General features: G+C 44.0%; 1 protein-coding gene across 3 annotated transcripts in view; it reads right to left on the minus strand.

Moving 5' to 3' along the window:
• The window catches only part of ZEB2 (zinc finger E-box binding homeobox 2), a 116,764-nt gene that overhangs the window by 86,123 nt on the left and 6,765 nt on the right, over positions 1–23,876 (minus strand). Inside the window, exon 1 of one of the 3 annotated variants that reach the window (XM_017834738.1) lies at positions 10,093–10,174. The exons of the other annotated variants lie outside the window; for them this stretch is intronic. Within the exon in view, the coding sequence (XP_017690227.1) occupies positions 10,093–10,159 (67 nt within the window). The 5' untranslated portion in view covers positions 10,160–10,174. Of the gene's footprint in view, positions 1–10,092; positions 10,175–23,876 lie in introns of those variants that run through there. 3 annotated transcript variants of the gene reach the window in all.

The following is a 23,876-nucleotide window of genomic DNA, read 5'->3' on the forward strand; positions in this document are numbered from 1 at the left end:
TTACATTTGGGTTGGTTTTTTTTTTCCCTGATGCAAATTGCTTCCCCAAATAAATAGTTATGTTAAAAATCCTAGTAAAAAAACTGTTTCAAAATCCCTCACTGACCGTGGCCCGTAGCCAGTGTGAGAGGTCATCCTGCCAGTCCCAACAGTTTGCAGCTGCAGTTGAGGTAAATATGTAGGCAAAAGAGCATCTGACACAGTGCATTTCTGCAAATCTGCAATCTTATCAACTGGTACAGGCAAAAAATATTGTTTATGTTCATAGAGGGATAAAGGTAAAAATGAGTGAAAAATCACCTCTGAGGACACCAAGTTTTACCCTGGGAAAAAACTCAGAGTGGGAGACCTAATTCTTCTTTACTGGTACAATTGCATTGATTTAAAAGTCATTAAATCTCATATTCGTGTGATCTCGGGATTTGTTTATGATCTTGAGTTCTGTCCCAGGCATGCCTGCATGTTGCCTAAATTAATGTCAGTGAAGTGAGGGATACCCCCCAACACCTGCAGGCAGGGCAGGCAGGACAGCAGGGATGCCATCCCACCCTGGGCTCCTCCAGCCTCACACTCTGCAGGACCTTTAGGTTGCATTTTGACACAGAAACAGGATAGGCAGCACTCTCAAAGTAGGACACAACAGGGTCAGCCTTAGATTACTTCTTCCAACTCCATGCACTGTCCTGGGTACAGTGGTGGGAAGCCACTTGTGTCCCTCTTGATCCTTCCTGCCCAACGAGGCATAGATGAGGAAGGACACTCAAAGTCCTGCCTGGAATGAACATCTCCATGGACAATTGCAAGGCTCCCAACACCGTTGCCACCACACAAACCCTACCAGGCTTTGACTTACTTGGATAAACTCATTGTGTCCAGCCTGAACCATTGCTACTGTGTTCAGCCACGGTGGTGGCGAGTCCGAGGTGGTCACAGTCATCGCTCACAGTCAGGGCAGGGCTGGGCTGTGGATGCACAACAAGAGACCTCACGAACCTCAGCTGCCCCATTTTTAATACAAGTTCCATTTTTATTTTGCCCTGTGTCCGTGCTAATGCTTTCATCCCCCTCTCACGACACAAACCATGCTTTTACACCGAAGGCAACACAACGAGCTGATTTTGAACTTTAACCTTCAGCAACTCTGTCTCTAATGCAAGGCAAAACTTTTAGATTTTTAAGTAAATAAACAGTTGATTCTGACAAAAAATGACTATTCCCTGAGGGGACATTTTTGTGAAACTGCGCCAGGTACAAAAAAAAAATGTATATTTTTTGGCTTGGTCATGAAACTGTCAAAACACAATTCTAACATGTTTTGCTGCATATGTAATTTTTTCCCACAGCTCTTTCTGAGCAATGCTTAATTCTGAATTCTTTCTGCACCCAGCACTTGCAAGGAAACTGATAGATGCACAAGAAATTCAGGCTAAGTTTCTAGGTGAGGGAAATAGAACATCCCGGATAAAGAAAGAAGAGAAAAAACAAGACAAAGCCTGAGAAACTTTGTTAAACCTTCCAATAAATTATGCTTTTGGGGTAAAATTCACCCTTAAGATATAGCTTTGGTGGAATTTAAGCAGGGAGAAGGCTTCTGCTGGCCCTGGGTACATGGGCTAAGTTTCGTCCTCTGTGTTGAGGTACTTTTGTTTCATTTTATTTTTAACTGCTCTCTTTCTAACATACATATATATGTGTATATGTAAATATCAAAGTATCTTGATCATGGTTGTGATTACAAACTTCACTTTTACTAAAAACAGCTATGGCACTGATCTTTAAAATAATAATATATTTTCCTGAGTGCCTTCGCTGTTTCATCCCAGCAACTGAAACAGAGACAATCCCTTGTATGTTGAAATGTGTAATTATCATGTAGCCAAAAGGGAGGGTGTAATTTTCACATCTGATTACAAGGGAAGAGCGTAAGTGAAGCTGCCTCGGTAAACTTACACTCGTTTACAGAGAGCAATACCTTTGATATTAAAAACTCTAAACACGTAAAACACTGCAAAAAAATCAAAATTGTTATGCACCAAAGCTAAACAACAACAAAAACAACAAAAAACCCCCTAAGCAATATTTCTGGCATAGCTACAAATGAAAAGTCAATTCTTCTGCACTTGGGCTGGAGTCCTCACTTGAGATGTTTGTTAAGAGGTTTAAAAAGTGTTTTTGCACAGTGTGCTCTACTTCTCATGTTGAAGTTTAAGAAGCTAAAGCTCCAGCTTTAATTTAAAAAAAAAAAAAGTTTCTGCTGTTTATAACTCTATTTAGACAGTTCAAACTAGAGAAATGCTTTTCATACTTGACTTCATCTTCACAGAATTTACTTTTCCTAAATGTGTCTGCATTTGCTTTCAAGTCACTTTTTTTTTTGACACATGAACTCCCTCCAGTTTATTTCTCTATGTATTTCTTTCTCTTTTTCTTTGCTGATTTACCTTCCATGAAATGAGCTTCTGCTCATGTGAAATTATTTTTTGGCCACGTAGAAAAGATGGTATCGAGGAAAGGAAGAACTGTTACAGCAAATATCTCTTACCAAGGAGATTAAAGATAAGCAGAAAGATCACACTACAGGTAGGGGGGAAAACTACTAAAAAACTGAGAAAGATATCAGAAACTGTTAAAAATTAGATAAAAGCGTAATTGTTAAAGAGTTGTTGTAGTATATTTAGAAATCATTAAAAACAGTCTGCGCAGGTATTGGATGTCAAAGTATGAGAATTTCAGGCTTTTGCTAATCAAAAAAAAGGAAGGGACTGAGAAAGAAAACCAAATTTTTTTTGGTATGTGGAAAAGTCAGCTTTTTGTTGGAGTATGAAAAAAAGATCATACGATTAACATGTGCAGCCTCTATCAACAAGAGTATGAGAAGACCCTATTTTCTAAAGTATGCCTTTTTTTCTGCCCTAAAATTAAGTTCCTGATCCCATATTGTTATTCAGAACATCATATCCACTGGAAAAAATACCTGCCACGGCAACTAAGGCATTTGAAAAATAAAATGTAACCCAGTAATAGCAGTAATTCGACTTGAGGATGCAAGTAGTTACTTTAGAAGTGGTTTTGTCTTGTGTGGAAAGACACGAATGCAAGGGCTACCGAAGGCAATTTAATACAGGTGGGGGTTGACATTAATCTTTTATGACAATAATATTGTGGTGTTACAGGAGGGCAAAACTGAGTATCTTCTTGCACATAGAACCACTTTCCTAAGAGTCTGTGCCTGTCTTAAAAATACAGGTATAGAATTGATGTATAGTCCCAAATTCATAATGAATATGATTATTACATAGTCTCCATTCGTGCAGATAATCGGACCTGTCCTCCTCCTGCTTCCCTTAGGTGTGATCCAGGCTTGCTCTGAGAGTGGTATAGGAATGCTGTTCCTCCTAGAATGGGCTGAGTTTGGTGAGCCCAGGGTGTGCAGAACTGGTTCTGCACAGTACAGAGCCAAATTCTGCCTTTAGTGGAGAGCAATGCCCTGAAAGCCAGCAGGGCTGCGCGGGGGTAGATGGTGTGCCTGAGGTAGTCTCAGTTTCTGGGCAGCATTAGTGTACTTAAAGCAACAAATTAATGTCTGTGGAACACTAATCAATGTTTGGTGCACTCCACATTTTTCACCGAGTTGTTAGAGTACATTTGCTTATATTTTGCACTATTTTAATTTAGCCATATTGATCAAACTGAACACTCAATAAGACCCTAGGCACCTTAGCCTTATTAAAATTAGTCAACTTGAAGTAAGTGAGCTGAGGAAGTAATGGAAACTATTCAGAGATTTAAATACAGTGCAGCCCACTTAAATAAATACCTGTTAATGAAATAAATCTGTATATGCACATATTTCCTTAGAAACAAATTATTAAAGGGGGCCCTTTAGAAGAATACGGCTCAAACATATCCCTTAGTTTACAAGAGAAATACTTCTGTGTACGTTTGTGTTTGCTGGGTTAAACTTGGGGAATCCATGCTGACCTTTTCCATCAAAGCAGTTATCATTCTTTAGAGTTTTACAGTGTCAAAAATTATAAATATGTCCCTAATTAACCTGTAAGTAAACACTGTTGTGGGGTTTTAGTAGCTCTCCCATCTAAGTTTATCCCAGTAAAAGTAGAAATCAGCTGGGCCATCACCCAGAGAAGTACAGAAGAAAAATAAAAGGCATTTAACATGCAGTGGAAAAAAATAAAAGTCATACAGCCTAGTCTTTACAAATAATACGTCTTTGTCTTCAGAAGGCTGTCTCTTTTTTTAAGCAGGGTTGAGAGGCATGATTAGAGCACCAAGTCCAAGGCTTGACTTGAGTAAGGATTTGCAGTACAGTGCCTTTTGGATCATCTCTGGAGCTCAAAATATTGTTTTTGAAAACATCCCTGTTTTTCAACAAAAACAGGAGATTAGACAACATCTTTAGCTGATTAATCCTCTCTTCTCTCCAAGGGGGTGACCTATGATACTGTATTATTTTAGTCAGGGAAAAAGAATTGCACCATGCAGCAAAGTCTTCCTGCAATACCTACAAGTGAATTAAGCTAAAAACTGGGTAGAGGATCTGTGGAGGCTTCCTGGCCTCTCTGCATCAGGGGCTGCCTTTAGAGGGCTTTGTGTACTCATTTTTTTCCCCTAGTCCAATAAAAGATATTAGCTCTTTTCCCTAAGCAAAATCCCTCTCATGAATCAGGCCCTACACTTGCAACTAGTGATATTGCTGGCCAGGTTTCACCCCAGTAAAATTCTAATCTATACTTTGTCTTGTAGAATTAAGAAGAAAATGCATATCAGCAGAATCTCCTCTCTACTTTATTTCATTTATAAATTACGAGAATGATGCTATTATATATTATTAATTTCTGCTGTTCTCCAACTCGGCTGCAGCAGTGAGCTGCGGATGTTGGAACGGTGTAATTATGTTCTAGTAGGGCAGCCATCCGTTTCCTTTCAAAAATTTACAGGATTCTTAATCATGCTGCTCATTTGGGTGCGCAGTAGCGAGGATGGCGAAACACAAACAGGGCACGTTCGTTTACACAGGAACACCTGCTTAGCATGATAGCAGATGTCAGTCAGTAAGCAGAACACAAAAGAAAAATATCAACAACAGCAAACTAGAAGCATTTTTAACTCGGTACGGGGATGTCTTGTCTGGGGGAAGCCAAAGGAAGGGGATGCGCCTTTGCGGGTTCAAGCAGAGGCGCGGTGATGATTTGGAAAGTCTCAGCTGATGCTCCCCAGGGACCAGGTCAACAAATCCAGACAAACTCCTTGCTGGATGATGGGATATTTAACAATTTCTCCTTCAGAAGGGTCATTTTTTGCGAGCATCTTTCAAGGATCATCATAAACATATGGAATATGTGATAACTACAGCAAAGTAGTTGAGAGGGGTATAATACATAGAACTATTGCTCCGTGCGTAAGGATCTACCAGCATACCCAGTGTAACCACTTATTCTCCAGGCTTTAACCTTAAATGTTTCATCTCGGGCTGCCTCGTGGCTCTCCAATCTCAAATCGAGAGCGTTCCTGCTTTTTACATATTTTATGAAATAAAAAGATGTCAGCGAAGGAGGGAAAGTTCAGAGACTCCGGGCTCTCCCGTGCAGCGCTCTGGCTCTGGAGCAGCTGTACCTCTCCCGCGAAGAGTCAGGAGCACGGCGCGCGAGCCGGGGCTCTCGCAGGCAGGTATTAATAACCTCCCTCAACACCACACGCAGTAACTACTCTTCCACAGGATTGTTAGTATTCAGAGCAAGTCAACTTGCGTGGGTCCGTGCATTAAGGGCTCCCTAAGTATGCATTGACTTGATACCCGGTAATGGCTTCTAAGGAGCCGTTATGTAGTGCCGTGTCAATGATCCATGCATTGAGGACTCCCCGAGTACGCATTGACACGATAGACCGGAACGGCTCTGAAGAAGCCGTTACGGTCTATCATGCCAATGATCTGCGGATATTGGCAGTGCCTCCCGCGCTTCTACAGAGACTGTAAAAGTCTCCGAAGAAGCTGTTATGATCTCGGTGGAAGAGCCATCAATCAGGTCGATGGCGGGGTTTCGCTTTGCCATTTTTCCACCTTGTCGTTGGGAAGCCTTGTTTTACTTCCAGAGTTGGATCCAGAGAACGGACAGAATATAAAGGCTGCCCACGGATTGTGCAGAGGTAACAAGGATCATAATGTGACCTCTGATTTTATGAGTTCTAGGTTTTTAGTTCCAGCTGACTCCAGCTGGGAGGCCTTGACCAAGTCCCTTCAACTCTTCTTACCACCGTTTAGTCTCCTCTAGCAAGCATGAAAAAAGATGGCCTTTTGAGTGGAGATTGCAGTGGAGCTAGCAAAGTGTTAATTTAGTTACAACTAAGGCTTGTCTCAGCATCTCATTGCTAGTGGAAGACGCTGAGATGAACAAGGTGTGTACATAGAATCAAGGAATGGTTTGGGTTGGAATGGACCTTGGAGATAATCCACTTCCAACACCCTGCCTTGGACAGCGACACCTTCCACTAGACCAGGTTACTCCAAGCCCCATCCAGCATCATACCTTTCACACCCAAGCACACAGTCAAAGCTACACTGAAAGGAAGTCTTACCTCTAAAGTTTTGTAAGCTTCTATCTATTGGGTTTATGTAGTTTGTCTCTACTCCATTTATGTGTATTCACATCAGTTCTGAGCATCACTGCTCGGTAGAAGGTCATCTGTACTTTCTACAACGCCAAAAATTTCTGTGAAAACACTCAACCTCTTTTTCCATGTCTTCCTTAGTACATGAATATTTTTTTTAAATGCTTTGAAAGTACGTAATTGCATAATAAAGTTGTAATTCACACTAAGTCTGTGACCACAATACACTGCTTAGCTAGTTGGTATTGTTTGTGTCTGCTTTTCCATGCTGTTTCAGGGAAAACTTGACCCTTTATTCTTTCATGTTCACTTCATGCTTCTGCTGAAGGGAGATGGAGCTATAGTAGAATATAAGTATATATAAAGTACTCTACCTATTTTATACGCTGGTTAGAACTAGATGATCTTTAAGGTCCTTTCCAACCCAAACCATTCTGTGGTTCTATGATGATAATAAGCCTATTTATGGTGGGACCCCACATAATCTAATTTACATTTACATGGTTAAATGTTAGCAGACCCCTGGAGAAACACTGTAACCATACCTTATGGAAAGTAGAGATCCACAAGCAAGAAAAAGTAGAATTACTGAGCAGGTTGGGGTACCATACAGAGACCTTGTCTGTAGCCAGGCTGGCCTGAGAAGTGTGAGCTCAAAGACAAAGGAACTGTGCAAAAGGAAAGAAACTGTGCAAAAGGAGATGGAGGAACATTACAGAAGATCAGAGAGGATCATGATAAAGGAGGAGGCAGAGAAGTCTCAGGGAGCAGTGGCCATTGATCCTCAAAAACTCAAATATATTTAAGTGTACTTTCAGATGTGTTGAACCTCTAGAGCTGTCCAGAGCCAGGTAACACAAATCAGTGATTGCTTTGGCAATGTTAATAATCAGTTTGGAGCTGCAGAGTAGGCTGTAGCCACTGGGTCCACAGCAACATCGCCAGGAGAGAAGACAACACAGTATCTACTGAAAGCTTGAGACATGCACGGATTTTACTGACTCCTCATACTGCCTTTCAGGTAGAGGAGTGTGCAACATATTCTTGAAAGCCACAGTTGCTCCTTGGCTAACCTACTCTCCAAAAGAAAAACTACTGATTCCTCGAGAATGCATCTTTGGGCTTTAGAGCCTCTTTGGGGTAGCCTTGAGAGTTCAGAGGCAGCAACCACCCAAATTCCATTCAACATCTCCCTCCACCCTGCATATTGCAAGTTTGTGTGAAAAGTTACCTTTCCAAATCTGGACAGCTGAAAACTGCTGTCCCTTGGAAAAAAACTGTAAGCTTTGCACTAAATTTAATAATCTCAAGGTTTGAACTCCAAGTGAGAAAAAAAGAGAAAACCTTGGTTTACAATGATTCAGACCATATTTCATGTGCAGTCTTTAACGGATGCCTTCAGGTGTCTCATGTTATGATGCTGCCTCTGCAACATGTGCTGAGCCCTCGATGTTAAAACCTCGAATTTTTTTTTGACCTTTGGGATGGGAACAGGCATTCGCCTCCTTCCGTGTGTATATTTATTAGTAAGATTTTTGCATGGTATAATTGAAGCCTGGCAGTTTTTACCAACCGTGGCTTAAGAGGAAAACTAACACAATGTAATGTTTTGTGTCTTCTTTTTTTTGTCCGTGCAAACCGGTCACTGAAAAGGTGCAAAGCGCTGCTAAAAGTACATTTTCTGAGATTCAAAGCCTTTTAAGAAAGGTACACAATGCAAGAATACGCAGCTGCAATTTTAAAAAGGCTACTGTTCCTTTAATGCCCAGCTGGTCCTGAGATGTAATAAAATTGACATATTGATTCCTTTGAATTTACAAATGCCTGTTTCATAAACTCCATCTCCAAAGCCTAGGCATCTTTAGAGCACTGTCATTTTTTTCTCCAAATGGATCAATTATGTGCCCACGTAATCCTGTTACCTGTGAAATCCATGCATACTTCTCCCATTTGCTGCAGTTCCCAGGCGGACAAACTTGCATTATGTACGCATAAACAAACAGAGCATTTTCCTGATATTAGGGATTGTTTTCAAAGTGAAAAGCAATCTCCTGGGTCCTTTACTCAGAAAAAAAGGAAAAAAAAAAACATACATAGTGCAGTGTTCCTCCAAGTAACCTCACTGCACTATATGTATAATTATTACACAACACAGCAAATCATTAAAAAAACATTGAGTCCCTCTATCTCAAATACTTCAACTGCAAAAAGGCACCAAGACTTATCAGCCAGCCCTCATTTTCCTGGTGAATCAAACTTTCCTATTTCTTTCCCAGCTTCTTTATTTGATAATTATCACTGTATCTGTAAGGAAATCATATTCACCAGAAATGCTTCTGTGTGAAGCACCCAAAGCTGTGAACTTTGCTGTGAAAGTTTGGGGCTTTTTTATTTTATTTCTAGGATTATTCATCTTTTCATCGTGCTGAGCACCTTTCCTTCATTTACTCACACACACAGAGAGTCAAGGAGGCATTAACCTGCAAACCTACCACTTATGCATATAAATGCATCACACATACAACTATTCCCATATCCTGTGGCATATTATTTGTATGAATATATACCATGCACATAAACACATTTATACACACACACACCATGCACAATCCTCAAATATAAGCAGAAAAAAAAGGAATAAATGTGTTTTTCTCTGTATATGAATTGTTTATAAAGTACCGTGTATATACATAGATATGAATTCTCGTTTCATTCTTTCAGGCTGTGCTGTATCTGATTTTCTACACTTCACTGGGCAACCAGCAGTTCAGTTACACTACACTTGCCCTGTACAATTTGTCTCTAAAAGGTTCCCAAAATTATGAAACATCTTCTCTGCTGCATGACCTGCTCACCGCAGTGCCTCAGCCTGAGGTGCATCCACACATAGAGAGAGGATGGCACTGAAAAAATTTTATATATATATATATATATATGTTTGATGCTTGCAGCCCATACAAGTGGCCCAATACACCCCTGCCATTGTGCAGGAGTGGATTTTAAAGATAAATGGCTGCATGTTAACCAGATTTGACATGCTGCACAAAAGCAGCCACCTTTGGTCCCATGACACAGCCAAACAGAAAAAACAACAAGCAATCCTGGCAAAAGATGTCCAACGTGAATAAAAGCCTAACAATTTGTCACATAGTCGTTACAAAATGTTCCAGGCTTTGGGGCTTGCCATGGGACAGCAGCGATAAGACGAGCATAGAAAAACGAAGGCTGAGGGTGTTGGGGTAGAGGAAGAGTTAAATTTCGAGGAAAGCTCTGGTAGTTCCAAAGGGGAAACAAAGAGGAAATTTTCATTTGGCTCTTTCCGAAGACACACACACCAAAAAAAAAAAAAAAAAAAAAAAAAAAACCAAAAAAAAAAGTCAAGCTGTAAGTAATTAAATCAAGAAGCTCAGTTGTTTTGAGAGGTGATTGAAATCTGACATGCAAAGTAGAAATATTTACGCTTACTTTCTATTTTAGGAATCCGCGAAGCTACTTTTCCTTCACTGCACTTCCCCACCACTACAATGGCCATGGCTCAGTTTATCCACTAGTAAGCACTGCCTGTTCGGGGCCAAATCCTGCTTGTGTTTCTCATGGCATTTGGTCTTTCCTCATGGGAACAGGTCCAGAAAACTCCAAAGATGTAGCTGGTGTTGAGGACTAGCCTGTGGCAATAGAGCAGTACCTGAGCTCCTGCTTTCCTTTGAGTTCACACAAGACAGAAAAGAAAAAGCCCAGACTTAGGTTTGGTTTGATGGGGCTGAATTTCCAAACCAGCTTGATCCTACAGTTTTCCACTAAAACCAGCCACAGGCGTCAAACCTGACTTTGCTGATCTGTGTCCCCCAAAGTCACCCGGGCACCCCCATGGACTGCAGTCAGGTTAGGATTTGCACCTATGCCAGTTCACTGGTATTTTGGTGTATTTTTAGAGCCCCTAGACCAAAATAAGGAGCTCAAATGCACCAGTGTAGCTGCTTGCTAAGCTCCACATAACGGAACTCACATTGTAAAATACCTTTCAGTCAATAATCATCATTGCTTCAGTGATTACCATTCCCTTCTTTATATTCAGTGGCAGAAAACTGGGGGGGGGCAGTTAAAAGCAATATCATCTTCTAAATTAGAATAACCGGTTGTATAATAAACTCTGAGAATCTGGTTATTAGGAACATACATTTGTAATTTTCTCAGACAAATTCCTTGGCATCCGCTCGCCCTCTGACGAAACAATGAATGATCCTTGCTCTTCCTCAGTCCCAGAGAATGGCAGAGTGCTTTAGAGATATTAAGCTCTGCAAAAGCCCTGTGAATGAGTTTGATGGTATTTCCCCATCTCATGGACACAGAAAACGAGCACAGTGAGGTTAATTGACTTGCCAGAGAGCGCATGTGGCACTTGATGCTGCACTCACCTTCCCCAGCTCAGTCAGCACAGAGCCAGGGCTGGGACAGCATCCCACCACAGGACCCATCCCTGTCCTCTGCCTGGCTGGGCTGCAGCCTCCTCACAACATCCCAGCAGTCCAACACGGACCAGCATGGTGTGGCCTTACCCTTGTCCCTTCATGGCCCTAATCCCTTCACAGGGGTTTTTGTATGAGTAAATTAAATAGCATCGAAATCACCTCTGAAGTGCACAGGGCTTATCAAAAGGAAAAAAAAAAAAACCAAACAACCAGCCAAGTGTCAGCCAGAAGAAAAGTTCATTATTATATGTCAAGGAAAAATTAATAGAAAGGGCTTCAATAGTTAAATTACGTGGGTAGATCAGGCTTTCTGCAGGAAGACCAGCTTGCTTTAATTAAAGCATGTTCTGTTAAAGAGCCACCGTGCACGTGTTTTACAGCAACCTGATACCAACACCTGTATGTCCCTGCTCCAAAACTCCAACTGCTTCCACATATTCCAGCCCAGCGATCGACGTTATCATAAGTCTGAGTTATTTTTAAATGTATGGGGGGATAACTAAGCCGGGGCTCTCTGTGGATTCGAGCAGGGGGACAAGGACTGTTCAAGTCATGGAAATGTCAGTTCCAGCAATGTGTGCCTTGGTTTATTTTTTTTTTTTTTTGACTGTCAAGAAGATTTTAAATCTTTAATATCTGTTTGTTGTCAGGTTTGCCTCCAGCTTTTTGTATCTGCAGGTCGTATTTTTTTGTTGTTGTTGGGAATTAGCATTTCTCATTTGCTAGCTGAAAGTTTAGAGGAAGCACCAAAACACCGATAAACAAAGTTCATCTCGGGGAAAATCTCTGTATGCATAACCTAGTTAACAATTCTTCATGGTTGCGGGTTGAAATTTGAAATGCATGTTGAAAAAGAGAGTTTCTACTGAAAGCAACGGTACTACCGAGGCTTTTCGAGTGTGCTGTATTAATTTTAAATGAGAAATCATTATGATTTCCATGCCATATTAGCATCTCTTTTATTTTGCGGTAACTCTGCTGCACTATTTCAACTCACTGCAGGTTGCTGTTACTTTTTTTTGATACCACATCATTTAAACCCACACTGTAGCTGAAGACATTCGGGATTACCGGGGACTTCAATCGACATTTTTGGCCTTTGTAGAGGATCTTAGCCAAACATTTCGTTTAGTTAAACTCTAGCTGATGCCACGACACACAGAATATCACTCCCCAAAAAGTGCAGAACTGATGCATTGTGCCATCTCTGGCAGCATTCATTCAGCGTTTGCTGCGACTGGGGAGGAAGAAAGATACGGAATGCACGGACTGATTTTCAAATTACCTCAATATTTTGAAAACATTTTCACCTGCATGCTGAGAATGCTAAGAATAGGCAGGAAGGCAATTGTGCATTTGCACAGCCTCCACTGCATTCATTTATAAATTACCTCATCACTGACTGAAATTAACACTGATTCTTACAGGCAATTTCTCAATTTCCAATGCTAATTACATTTTTTTTACTTTTAAATTCTGTACCACCTGTTTTGGGCAAGACATCTTAGGCAGCGCGACCGCATTTAATCACAATTTTAATTAACCGCCCTGTAGATGTGAAAAAGAAGCAATTATAATGTAGATGAATGATGATTTTTCTGCATTAAATTGTTTTGTTTCCCTGGTATGTTGATTGTAACACAGCACACAAATACAGTAACTGTACAATTTTTTTCTATTGTAATTTAGTAATTGTTTTTGGAAAACCAGTTTGGGAATGAGTGACTTCATCTGTTTACAAATTGATTGATACTGTTAACTCACTGATTGCTGCAGCATACATTTTGTATTGCACAGCCTAGCATAAAATATAATTAGGCATGCACAGACTTTGCAGCACCATTTTGGAATCTGAAAATCAACTGTAACCGAAGTGTGTTTTCCTTGAGCATCCTCATATCAGCCGGGGCTGATGATATGATAATCAACAAACAATGGGCTTTTCCCATCCCAGCGCTGGTAGAAACCCTTGGATTTAATCTGATAGTCTCACGGCGTAAGGGTTGGAGGGGTTTTTATTTTTTCAGAATATGCTTTGCCAGGCCTGGGAGCTGAGGGCTGGCAAGTCTGCATCTCGCCCAACTCCCTCAGATCGCTATCGGGAAGGAGCAGGCGAGTGATGGAAAGAAACAATGATGGCAAAAAGAGCCGCGGTTCATAAAACCCGGGGATCATTCCTGACACGCGTGTGCTGTGGCACCGGCTATCTCCAGCTACACGTTACGGGGGAAAAAGATCTCGATCTGACTCATGGCTGGCAGATACAGATCGTCCAAGTTATATATATCCCCACGGAGAAGCGCGAGACCGAACCCATCGGAGGCAAAGCCTGCTTGCTTTCCCAGGGAGGGAGGTCACACCAGAGCGGGAAGGGAGCAGATGTGCAGCACTAGCAGCACCTGGGCTTTGGGAGGCAGTGCCACCACCACGCTCTACCAGCGGCCTAGGACAGTCCTGCTGGGGGTCTCCCACCTTGGGGCTGTAAGTCTCCCATTACAGGTGAGATGAGGTGCAGGGATGCAGGAAGGGTGCACCCTGACAGTTATCCCAGCGGAGGACACTCCCAGAAGAGAGGTGGCAGCTCTCCCCCTCCCAGTCTCCTGTGCAATCCACAGAACAAGAAGTCTCCAACAACTAAGACTTGCCAGGAGGTGAGACACCGCAACAGACTCTGTGAGATCCCATTGCCACCAGACCTGTGCTATCGCCCACAGTGGACTGAAAACAGGACACAGAACCAAAGGGACAAGGCAGACCTGGGGCTGGCTCCCACACTGCTACCCTTCATGGGGGCACAGGGGTCAGTGTGGTTTGAAGGCAACCTGGGGGGCTCCTGGTCTCATCTGCTGGCCTGCTTGCTTTATAAATATTTGTTAAGAGGGCAGGACATAAAGTCTACTGTTCAGTAGGTGATTTTTGTAAGAATCCAGCTATCCATACATAAAAGGGTCTATTATCTCACTGTGGAAGAGATTTACATGCGTAACTCCCATTAACTCTTATGGGACTTAGGCACGTAAATCTCTTGTGCATCTAGAGAAGAATAGACCACATAAGGTCTTGTGATCTATACTGCTAGTAGGTTTAAGTCCCTTTCATTTATAAAGCTATACAAAAATTAACCATTAAAGCTTATTCTGTGCAAGCTGTCCCCCTACATATATCACCCAGCTCTCTGTTTGAAGTACTCGATGTAAACGCGGACTGAGAAAAGGTACCGGGGCGAGCGAGCCCATTCATTTCAGTTAGTAAAACTGTCATCCCTGAAAGGAAGCAGACTGAGGGCAGGTAGAAAAATTGTACAGGTTTTGCCCAGCAGATTCAATTTCAGATTTAGGCTCTAGACTGCACTGTTTGGAGAAGGAATACTTTCATTTTGCTGAGCGCTCCCTCCTCCCACTTCTTCCCGCTCTCCCATCCCTACTCACAGTCCTCGAGTAAAGCCCCGTGCCCTGGACCAAAGAACCCTGAGTGGCTGGAGCGATACAATCTTTACACGATCCGACTAAGATGCTGCATCTACTAAGGAAAAAATAAATAAATCTTTTATTCCATAAACTTGTTTGAGCTGAAATGTTCACTGGTAAGCCTGTAAAAGTGGGAACATCTGTGCTCCTGCTGGGATTTGATGTCTCACCACAAACCTTTCCATAAGCACTTTGTCTCTGATGGGAGACAAAGAAGAAAATACCTGATCCCCAGCCTCAGTTGGGCAGCTCCTTCTATCTTCATGCCCTGACCTACTGAGCATTCCTCCCAGCAACGAGCTGCCTCCCAGGGCTACCTCCGCCATGGAAGCTGGCTAACTAATCTCTGAGCAAACACTTGCAGCAAACCTGAAGAGAGTTTAAAAAGGCGACGAAGAAGGGGAGAAAAACCCCCAACTTTCTGCAGATAAAGCCTAAGGCATCTCTAAAAGAAGAGAACCAAACCTAAATATAGCTCCACATGCTCACGTTTTCTCTTGATGAACTGCTGAGATATAAAGTTGTGGCCACCTAATGAACATATATATTTGTATTTTAATCTTAATCCAGTTTCCTGCTCCCTTCCACTAACCTGCCATAACCCAGCTGTCTTTCTTCCTGCCAGTAGTCCTCTGACTATACTTACAGGTATTTGCAAGACACTGCTTTTATCCCAGCAACACCGCTGGGATGATATGGCACTGGAAAAGTCCGTCGCAGGCCCTGCCTGCACACGAGGTAACCTCTCCTTAGGAGCTTATAAGAAAATCCACTGTTGAAATAAATAACAACTCTCAACAAATGATCAAAGAAGAAATAAATCTTTTACCCTTCTAAGACTTTTTAAAACTGAAATCCCATTTTTTCACTGGATAACAGTTAAGAGGCTACTGGCCACCTATTTTTCTGGGAGCTACGTTTCAAAATGTTTGCCACATGGATGTTGGGCAGACAAACAAATCTGTGGTTCTGGGGAGCAAAAGCTTTTAAAATAAAGTTTGTGTGTAGTATATGAAAACATATTGTTTGGAATTTAAGTTCTAATATCTAGGAATAAACAGAGCATTAAATCAAGCAAAACTGTGACAAGGCCAATATGCACATGGATGATGCCAGCAAGGCATCTCCAGCCCTTTGTTCACAGCTTAACAAAACTGTGCCGTCACACCACTTTAGCTCAACAGTGCCTGTCGAATGGGCATCAGCAGATCAGCCAATGCCTGTCACACACACAGCTGAAAAACTGTTTGAAAGCAAGGCTTACTTTAGCACAAGTCTGGTAGGAAAAGTGAGAGGGATTTTTAATCATCTGGTAAAGACTACAGATATATATTTAGGAAGAAATATATATATATATATATAGTCAGCTTGCCTCCTTAGGAAAGTAACACAGTTTTGCTCTTTTTCACCTTTAAGGAGGGAATGGGTCTTGGTGGTAGTGCCTGTTCCTTGGCGTGCTGCTCCCTTCCATGCTACATAAGATTTGAAATTATTTTCAAAGAAGTAAAATTCTTTCAGGGTGTATGTGTGGGGGGTGTCACAGGGAACAATCCCAATTTGTCCAATAATCTATTAAAAATTAATTTTCGCATCGTTCTACTTGGAGACACCCTCCCTCCTCGTGACAGAGGATAAATGAAATAACATACTCAAGGAATTGTTTGTTTTGATTCTAATGCAATTATCTTTGCAGATGAACGTCTCTCTGGGTTGGGTGTTGGGTTTTTTTTAGCTGATCAAAATATGTTTTCATTGGTATTAACAACCTTCTCCGTCACTACTCTTAACAGTCGTAGTGCACAAACACGACACCGCTCCGCAAAGAACCGCAGCAAAATAAGCTTGTTAGCGACAGCAACTTCAGCTCAGCACTTCTCTCTCTTCCACAACGCTTTCCCCCCCCTCAATTTATGGGGTTTTTTTTTTGACATACACCCCCCTCTCCAACCGGCCTCTTCGTGGGACCGGGGCGGGCTTCCAGCGCTTGGCCCCTCCGCCGCAGCTCAGGGGGGACTGGGGGGGACCGGGGGTGACCGGGGGGAGCGGGGGGCGGCAGCCCCGGGTGCTGAGCCCTCTCCCCCTGCCTGCCCGCCGCTGCTGTCAGCTCGCTGCCTGCACTTTAGCTGTCTCTTTCCCAGTCCCTACCCTGTCAGTTTCTGGGCTGCCAATTTCAACTTGAAGCTTGACTGGGCTGATTTGATGCAAATACCTCCAGGGAAAACCCTGAAACTGATGAACAGTTATGTCAAGTCGATTTTGCACCATCGGGAAAAGGTAACCTCTGCGAGAAAAAAAAACAACAAGGTTAAAGAGACAAGGGCTTTTCACGTGTAATACCACTGCTGCACATCTCGTTCACTGTTTACCATCCCTCAGAAATTGTAACTGTCAGAATTAGTCCTAATTGCAGATGCGAAAGCTGCCATTATAATAAAAACAGAGGCAGTGCAGGCATTAAATGTAGCAGCCTAATTTGTGAGACTACTGAAAAGGTAGAGTAAATGAATATTTCATTACTTTAATTACCAGGGACTACTCTTTTCTTGCTGTCTTATGATAAGTGTTGCTGTAACTAGCAACAGCAAACATCCACTAAAACATAAAGTGCAATAATAGTACTGCTGTCAGGATCGCTGCTTTAAAATACGAGCGGGAGGGGGGAAGGGGGAAATATAATGGTTTATCTATTTCTTAGAGATCCGCAGGAGTAGGAGATGGAAACTCGTTTAACGTCAAAAAACAAAGAGGCGAGTAAACAGGTTTTAGTCAAAGAAAATAATGACCCGGAGGAGGGGAGGGGGGGGAGTTGAGGACACACTTGAAACCCCGAGCCGGGAGGAGCGCAGGCAGCGCCGAGCCGCTTCCCCTCCGCTCCCTCCCTCCTGGGAACGAAGTTCGGGGCTGCGCCGCCGCGGGAGCGCGGCCGGGGCCGAGGGGGGCGAGGGGGGACCAACATCCCGGGAGCGGCGTCCCGGGAGGGGTTCGCACCTCTGCCCCGGGAGCGGCTCGCTCGGCAGTGCCGGGACGCGGCGGGGGTGTGTGCCCCGTCCCCCGCCCCGCAGAGGCGGTTCACACCTCTGCCCCGGGGCCGGCGAAGGGGGGCGAGGAGGCTCCGCGCTCCCCCGCCCCAGCGCATCGCGGCGGCGGTCGCGCCTCCAGCCCCGCTCCGCACGGCGCGGCCCGGGGGGGCCGAGGGGGGACTGATGCTCCCCGGGGGCGGCGGCTCCCGGTCCGTGCCCTGCCGTGCCCCCCCACCTGCGGGGCGGGCGCGGGGGTCCCCGCTGGCCCCGAGGAGGGGGGGATCCCGGGGGACCTGACCCGCAGCATCCCGGCTTGCGGCGGGGGGGCTCTGAGCCAGGGACGCCCTGTCCTGGGGGGAGCCGCCCCGCTCCGCCCCGGGGCCGCCCCGGTCCCGCTGCCCCGCACGGCTCCCGCACGTCGGGGCCGCTGCCGCGGCTGCAGCCCCGCCGCTCGCAACACCCGCTCCCGACAGACTCGGGGAAATTTGTCAACAATTCGCAACCACGCTGGTAATTACATTCCTGGAATCCGCAGCGATAGATGTAAAGATAGGGAGCTGCCTCGACTTTCCGCTTGGAATAATCTGTTTGCAGCGACCTATTCCTCTTCCCAGCCCTTCCTAACCATATTCCCCCGTTACGCCTCCTGCGCCTTCTGCCACTGGGCTCTCGAGAAACATACGTGACGAGTCGCTGTGCTTTACTCCTGTCCGAGGAGGCACCAGCTCCCTTCTCGCCTTTGTGTCCCCATCCCTCAGACCCAACTTTCCTGTCAAAGACCCGAAAAATATGCAAGGCTCGCACTGCCGCTGAGAAGCAGGACAAAGTTTAACTTCTCTGTTGGCAGTCGGAGAATAACTCCCAGGCAGGATTCGAGCAAAAGATCTGATTTGTTGAATTCTGCTCTTTGATTTGTATTTGTATGTTATTGCTACTGCTAAGGTTGTTGCCAACCTCAATTAGATCACAAATGAGATCAGTTTAATTCAACTCCCAAACTGTGACCTGACCATGGTCTGAAAGTATTCAAAAACGCATTTTAAGCCTTCCTTTGATTTCAAAAGGAATACTGCATGCTTGGTCATTCATACAAATAACATAAAACGTAATTATGGGCTGATTTGGCAGATGACATTCCTGCCAAACGACGCTCCATGCCAGAGACTGTAATGCTATGGCTGCTGTCCTGGTGCTCGAGAGCACAGCACCCTTGTGTAAGGTGGGAGTAATGGGGTGTGTGCGATGTGGAGGTGTTGAAATGCATTTGGGGAGAGGCAAATGCAATAGCAACGACTGCACCACCATTAAAACCCCCGGTTAGAAACTGCTGTATCACTTGGAAAGGAAGCGGATCCGCACTATCAAATCTCCAGGAGGCTGTGACAAAGGGAGGTTGCAGCTTGACACACGGGTAACAACATAGCAAACACCTTTAATTCTGTCATGTCTCATACCCTTTGCTTTCTCACACATTTGTGGCTGCTCTAGCATTGACACCTACACTTAAAAAAAAGAAAAAAAACCCCAACCCTTGACAACAAAAATCCCCAAATGAAGCAATCTTATTCCAACTAAAAAAAGAAACACCTGGAAAGTTATTCTCATGCCCAGCAAAAATAACTAACTTACTAGCTCCTGCTTCTAATGGCTCAGAAAAGAGCAGGAAGAAGTCAAAAAAGTTCACTTGTGAGGATGAGAAGCTCCCAGAAAGCTGGTGGCTTTCCTTTGGAGCCTGGGAGCTCACGGGAAGCCACTCGTACAGGTTTACTGGCGTAACTTGTCAGCTATTCTGCTGCTCGAGTGCGAATCCTGAATTGACCTTCCTCCCTTAGCAATGCTTGGGAACGTTCCTAGAGAGGGTTTGGGATATGTCACATCTTGAGGGGTAGATACAGAGTGTGCATGTGCGTGTGGGCACACACACATAGGTAACCCCTCACTGCTGGAGGAGGCCCTCCTGGCCATGCCTCCCAGCTCTTCCAAGCCCTGTCTCTGATGGATTCACCCCGAAAGCTTCAGCTGCCACCAAGTAAAAGATGTGTCAGGCTGAGAGGCTGCTGTGGCTTCAGCAGTGCCACCTCCTCACTTGTCCCCCCAAATGCCCCAATCTCCCCCCTCCAGGCCCAGTACCTGAAGGGCCTCCGCCGGGCAGGGCCCCGGAGTGCACAAGGAGTTAAGGCTTTTTCCAGCATTACTGGGTAGGTTAATATCACAGCTGCTTGGTAAAGCATTATCCAGCACCTCACTTAACAAAAGCCTGCTTTTGCAAACAGACTCCTACTTTTCCCCAAGTGTCCAAAGGTGTTTACTGAAGTAAATCTGCCTAAATCCTCCATTGCTTGGGTCATGGGGGTGGTTAGGAGGGTGGAAGGTGTAGAGATAATCTCTTTTTGTAAATTCTGTAAATCTTCTGGGAAAAAATCAGGAATCTGTGTCACATGCTTCTGTTCAACTGGTAACATCTCGGTTAGTGTGCTCCTTATGAGTGAAATCTGCCATAGCAGCTACAGGAAAATAAGACATCCCTCCCGCTCCTCATTGTTCAAACTGTTCTTCCCTCTCAAAGTTGCTTTAGCACGTTTAATCTATTTGCTGATGGGGGGAAAAAAAAACCTGTTAGAATCTTAAAAGTGGTTTCTGGGAAAAAAAAAATAAAAATGACAGTTTGGTCGGCAGGAGATAGTGTAGCTGAAAACTTGTCACTTGAGATTTCTGCACTACCTCGGTTATTCCAACACCAGCAACTGCATATTACTTTTTACGTGTTGCAAATAGAGGCAAACAACACAGGAAATTTTGACAGCTCTGCCTGAAAGGGCTTAAATACTTCTCGGTAAGCAGGATCCAGTTATAAATAAACCTTCTCTTGGTGAGAAAAAAGTGGCTACGACCAAAGACCTCACTATTTTTCTAGAAAACTGTCTGATTAAAAGCACAGAAGAGCTTCTGCGGAACAAACAAACAGGCAGATATGGGGGGGACACACACAGGCACGGGGAGGGGGGGAACAGCCGGAAAATGCACATGAACGTGACTACGAAACCCCACTAGGGAGCCCGGCTACAGAAACTTCCACAAATCTCGCCTTCCTCCTCCTTCTCCTCCTCCTCCTTCTCCTCCTCCGTGTGCATTTTCTGGTGCCGGCGAGGATTCGCTGAGTCGCTGCTTTTCCCCGCCGGGTCGGGGCAGCCCGGGCCGGCCGCCAGCCCGGGGACACCCCCGCCACCGCCACCGCCACCACCGCGGCCACCGCCTCGGCCCCCGGCCCGGCCAGCCGCAAAAACACCCAGCCCAACACTTCGCCAAAACAGAAAAAATAGGGGAAAAAAAATGATATTACAACTGGAGAGCGGGCGATTTTTGCCCCGCCAAAGCTGCCTCGCCCCCTGCCACCCCCGCTCCCCAAGGTCATGGTGAGTAAACAATAATAGTAATTAAAACAAAATAATAGGCAGCAGTCAAGAGCTGAGAGTACACACACCTGACCCTAACTATAACAGACTTCTCAGAGTAGAATTTGATCCCTCTCTGACACTTTCTACCTCAAGTGTTAGAGCGAGTGGCCATGAATAGTACAGGCATGCCATCTTGTAACACTATCTGCCTGTCAGAAGAGCCAAGGCTGGGTAGAGCAGGATCTATATAAGGCTTGTAACTAGGGGAAGCCCAACAAACAGCTACAAACACCTAAGTTATTTTACTCAGCCTCCACCCTTCTGCTTTTTCCCCCCTTCTTCTCACTCTCTTTTTTTTTTCTTTTCATCTTGGCTTTCTGTTGCAGAATGCAAATGTAGCCTGCCGGCGGTGAATGGGCTGAATTGTGATTAAGAAGAAGAAGAGCTCCTTTCTTTGTTCTCCCCTCAGGGGATGTTTACTGGGAGAGACACAGCGGATCAGATATGAAAGGCATTCAGGTCAGCATTGATGTGAGCGAAAGTGAAATCATACCTAAGGCATTCAAAAGACCGCCGTGTCAGGGGTTCAGCTAACGGTGCATCTACTGTGTCTTCTCTGTTAGGCATAAAAAAAAAGGAAAAAAAAAAAAGAAGAAAAAAAAATCTCTCCACAAACAGGCATTTTTAAAAATTACACCAAAAATTATATAGGGAAGGAAAAAAAAGTTTTCCCTCGCTTTACCTCTCGAGCAGAAACTACAGGACTTAGTGCTCTTTTCACTTATGATCACGGATGGAACAGGTCAACTTATATTAAACGTAACTGCTGGGATCAGCATCCTTTTTAGAGGGAAATGATCTAGTCTGAAAGGTGAACCGTTATTTTTAAGCACACCTATACACCCCATATCTCTCTATACAACACAGGCACGCATAGGTGCAGACGCATGTACAACATGTATCTCTGTATAAGTTCCAATAACCTGAGTGGCTTATTTATTCTGATGCAAACCACGAGCAATCGTTTCTTGCCTCCCTCAGACGCAACTCTGATGATAAAGGACAGTATGGGCATATCAGAACAGCACAGCACACCTTAAAAAGTAATCTTTCATTGACTTGGAAACTCCTCGAAACACTTTGCTGAAAGCTCGCAGCGCAAGGGGACGGTAACCGGAGGCGTAAGGAGTTGGTGCACAGCTCTGTAAGTTAAACTGCTGCAAGAGAAAGTCTAGGCATTGTCGTTTTGTTCAGTAAAAAAAAAAAAAAAGCTTGATGAAGAAATATTTAGGTCTTAATATTTTTTTTTAAAGTCTATACTTCTCCCAGCCTAGTTATTCTTTCAATAGACTTTCCCAATGGTTAGCTGACGCTGTTGGCATAAACAGAGATATGTAAATATGTAGGGAAAACATCGCAAATTACAGTTAAGTATACAAAGAGTTAGGAGGTGGATGCATTTACAGTGGCTGAAATGAAAATGAAAACGACAAATCATTTTTTTAAAGCCTAAAATAATTAAGGAACAGGACTGGATGTCGTGTGCACTCACCAGCCCCACTATTCTAAATTTGTTTCCACCTTCAGAACCTTAGTTAAAATATATTGTTTGTCTAATGGTCACATCTGCTTTAATGGTGACGTTTAATTCTGAAATATTTTCAACTAGTGTTTCTGCATCACAGATTTCTGTCCTTTTTCTCTATACTCTAAAAAGACAACTAAAGAGCAATCAAAAAGGTGTCTGACTTGGCCATTCAGACAATTGCACCCTTGTGGGAATGCTGGAATGAATGGTACAGTGGACACCCCAGCACTATTGACGTTATAAACATGTAAATGAAACACATTAGGGCAGACAATCAATTGTCTGTGAGCACTGCAAACCTGCACTCCCTTTCTATGTGACAGGCACAAAATAGTGTCTACCTTGGGAAGCCATGGTCTTGGAGAAAAAAAGGACAAAGAGTTCTCTTTCACAGAGGAGAAAATGCACCTTAAAAGCACTGGGATAATGCAGATGCCAAAAACTGTTGTGAGGCGAAGAATTTCCTATTTCTTGGAATGAATGTGGGGCTGCTGTAAAAGAATCAACACCCTTCTTTCCACTCTAAAGGGTGACACACATTTTTCTTGGGGAATATTACCAGCCTGTCCTGAGAGCTTGCATCTCAGTCTTCCATGTATTTCCCCTATCTTGGGCAGTTGGCTATGTATAATTATCCATGATTAACTTGTAATGGTTTCCTTATTATTTTTTTCCCTTTTCGGATATGCCTTTTCCAGGCATCAAATGCATATTCTTACAGCAATTAGAAATTCCCCCAAAACTTTCCTTGCGAAGCATGTGCAATAAGCAAAACCAGTAAGTACCGAATGGTCACAAATGGCAAACAGTAATTCAGGCACTAATCTCCAAATTCTCTGGGTTTCTCGAAACTCGGAAGAAAATAAATAGATACGACTTGACACAGAAAACAACCTCCCCTGCTCCATGTCACAGCTCAGCCTGGACATGAATCTGCACCGAGAAAATGTAGCTGGATAATCATTACGCCTTGGCCACTCGCTTTTATGGCATTAATTTTTAATACCTATCTCCAGGTGCTTTTTCTGGAGGTAGCAGTACATTTGTCTCGCTACCCAGTGAGCCAACTCCCCGAGTAATCTCCTCGCAACGGATTCCCGGCCCTGCGGAGCTGCCCGGGCACAGGAGCGCTCCGGGTGCCCGCCCTGCCCGCTGCCACCTGGGCTGCACAGGGAGCAGCTGCCTCCTCACACCCCAGCCTCAGTCTAGCTGCCTCCAAAGTTCTCCAGGCAGGGAAGACAAGCCTCACTTCCCACTCACTAAAGGCAGCAGGCAGGCTTGCATATTTTTTCCTTTTTTTTTTTTTTTTT

This window comes from Lepidothrix coronata, unplaced genomic scaffold (assembly GCF_001604755.1).
Source record: "Lepidothrix coronata isolate B3197 unplaced genomic scaffold, Lepidothrix_coronata-1.0 Scaffold238, whole genome shotgun sequence".
Classification (NCBI taxonomy): domain Eukaryota; kingdom Metazoa; phylum Chordata; class Aves; order Passeriformes; family Pipridae; genus Lepidothrix; species Lepidothrix coronata.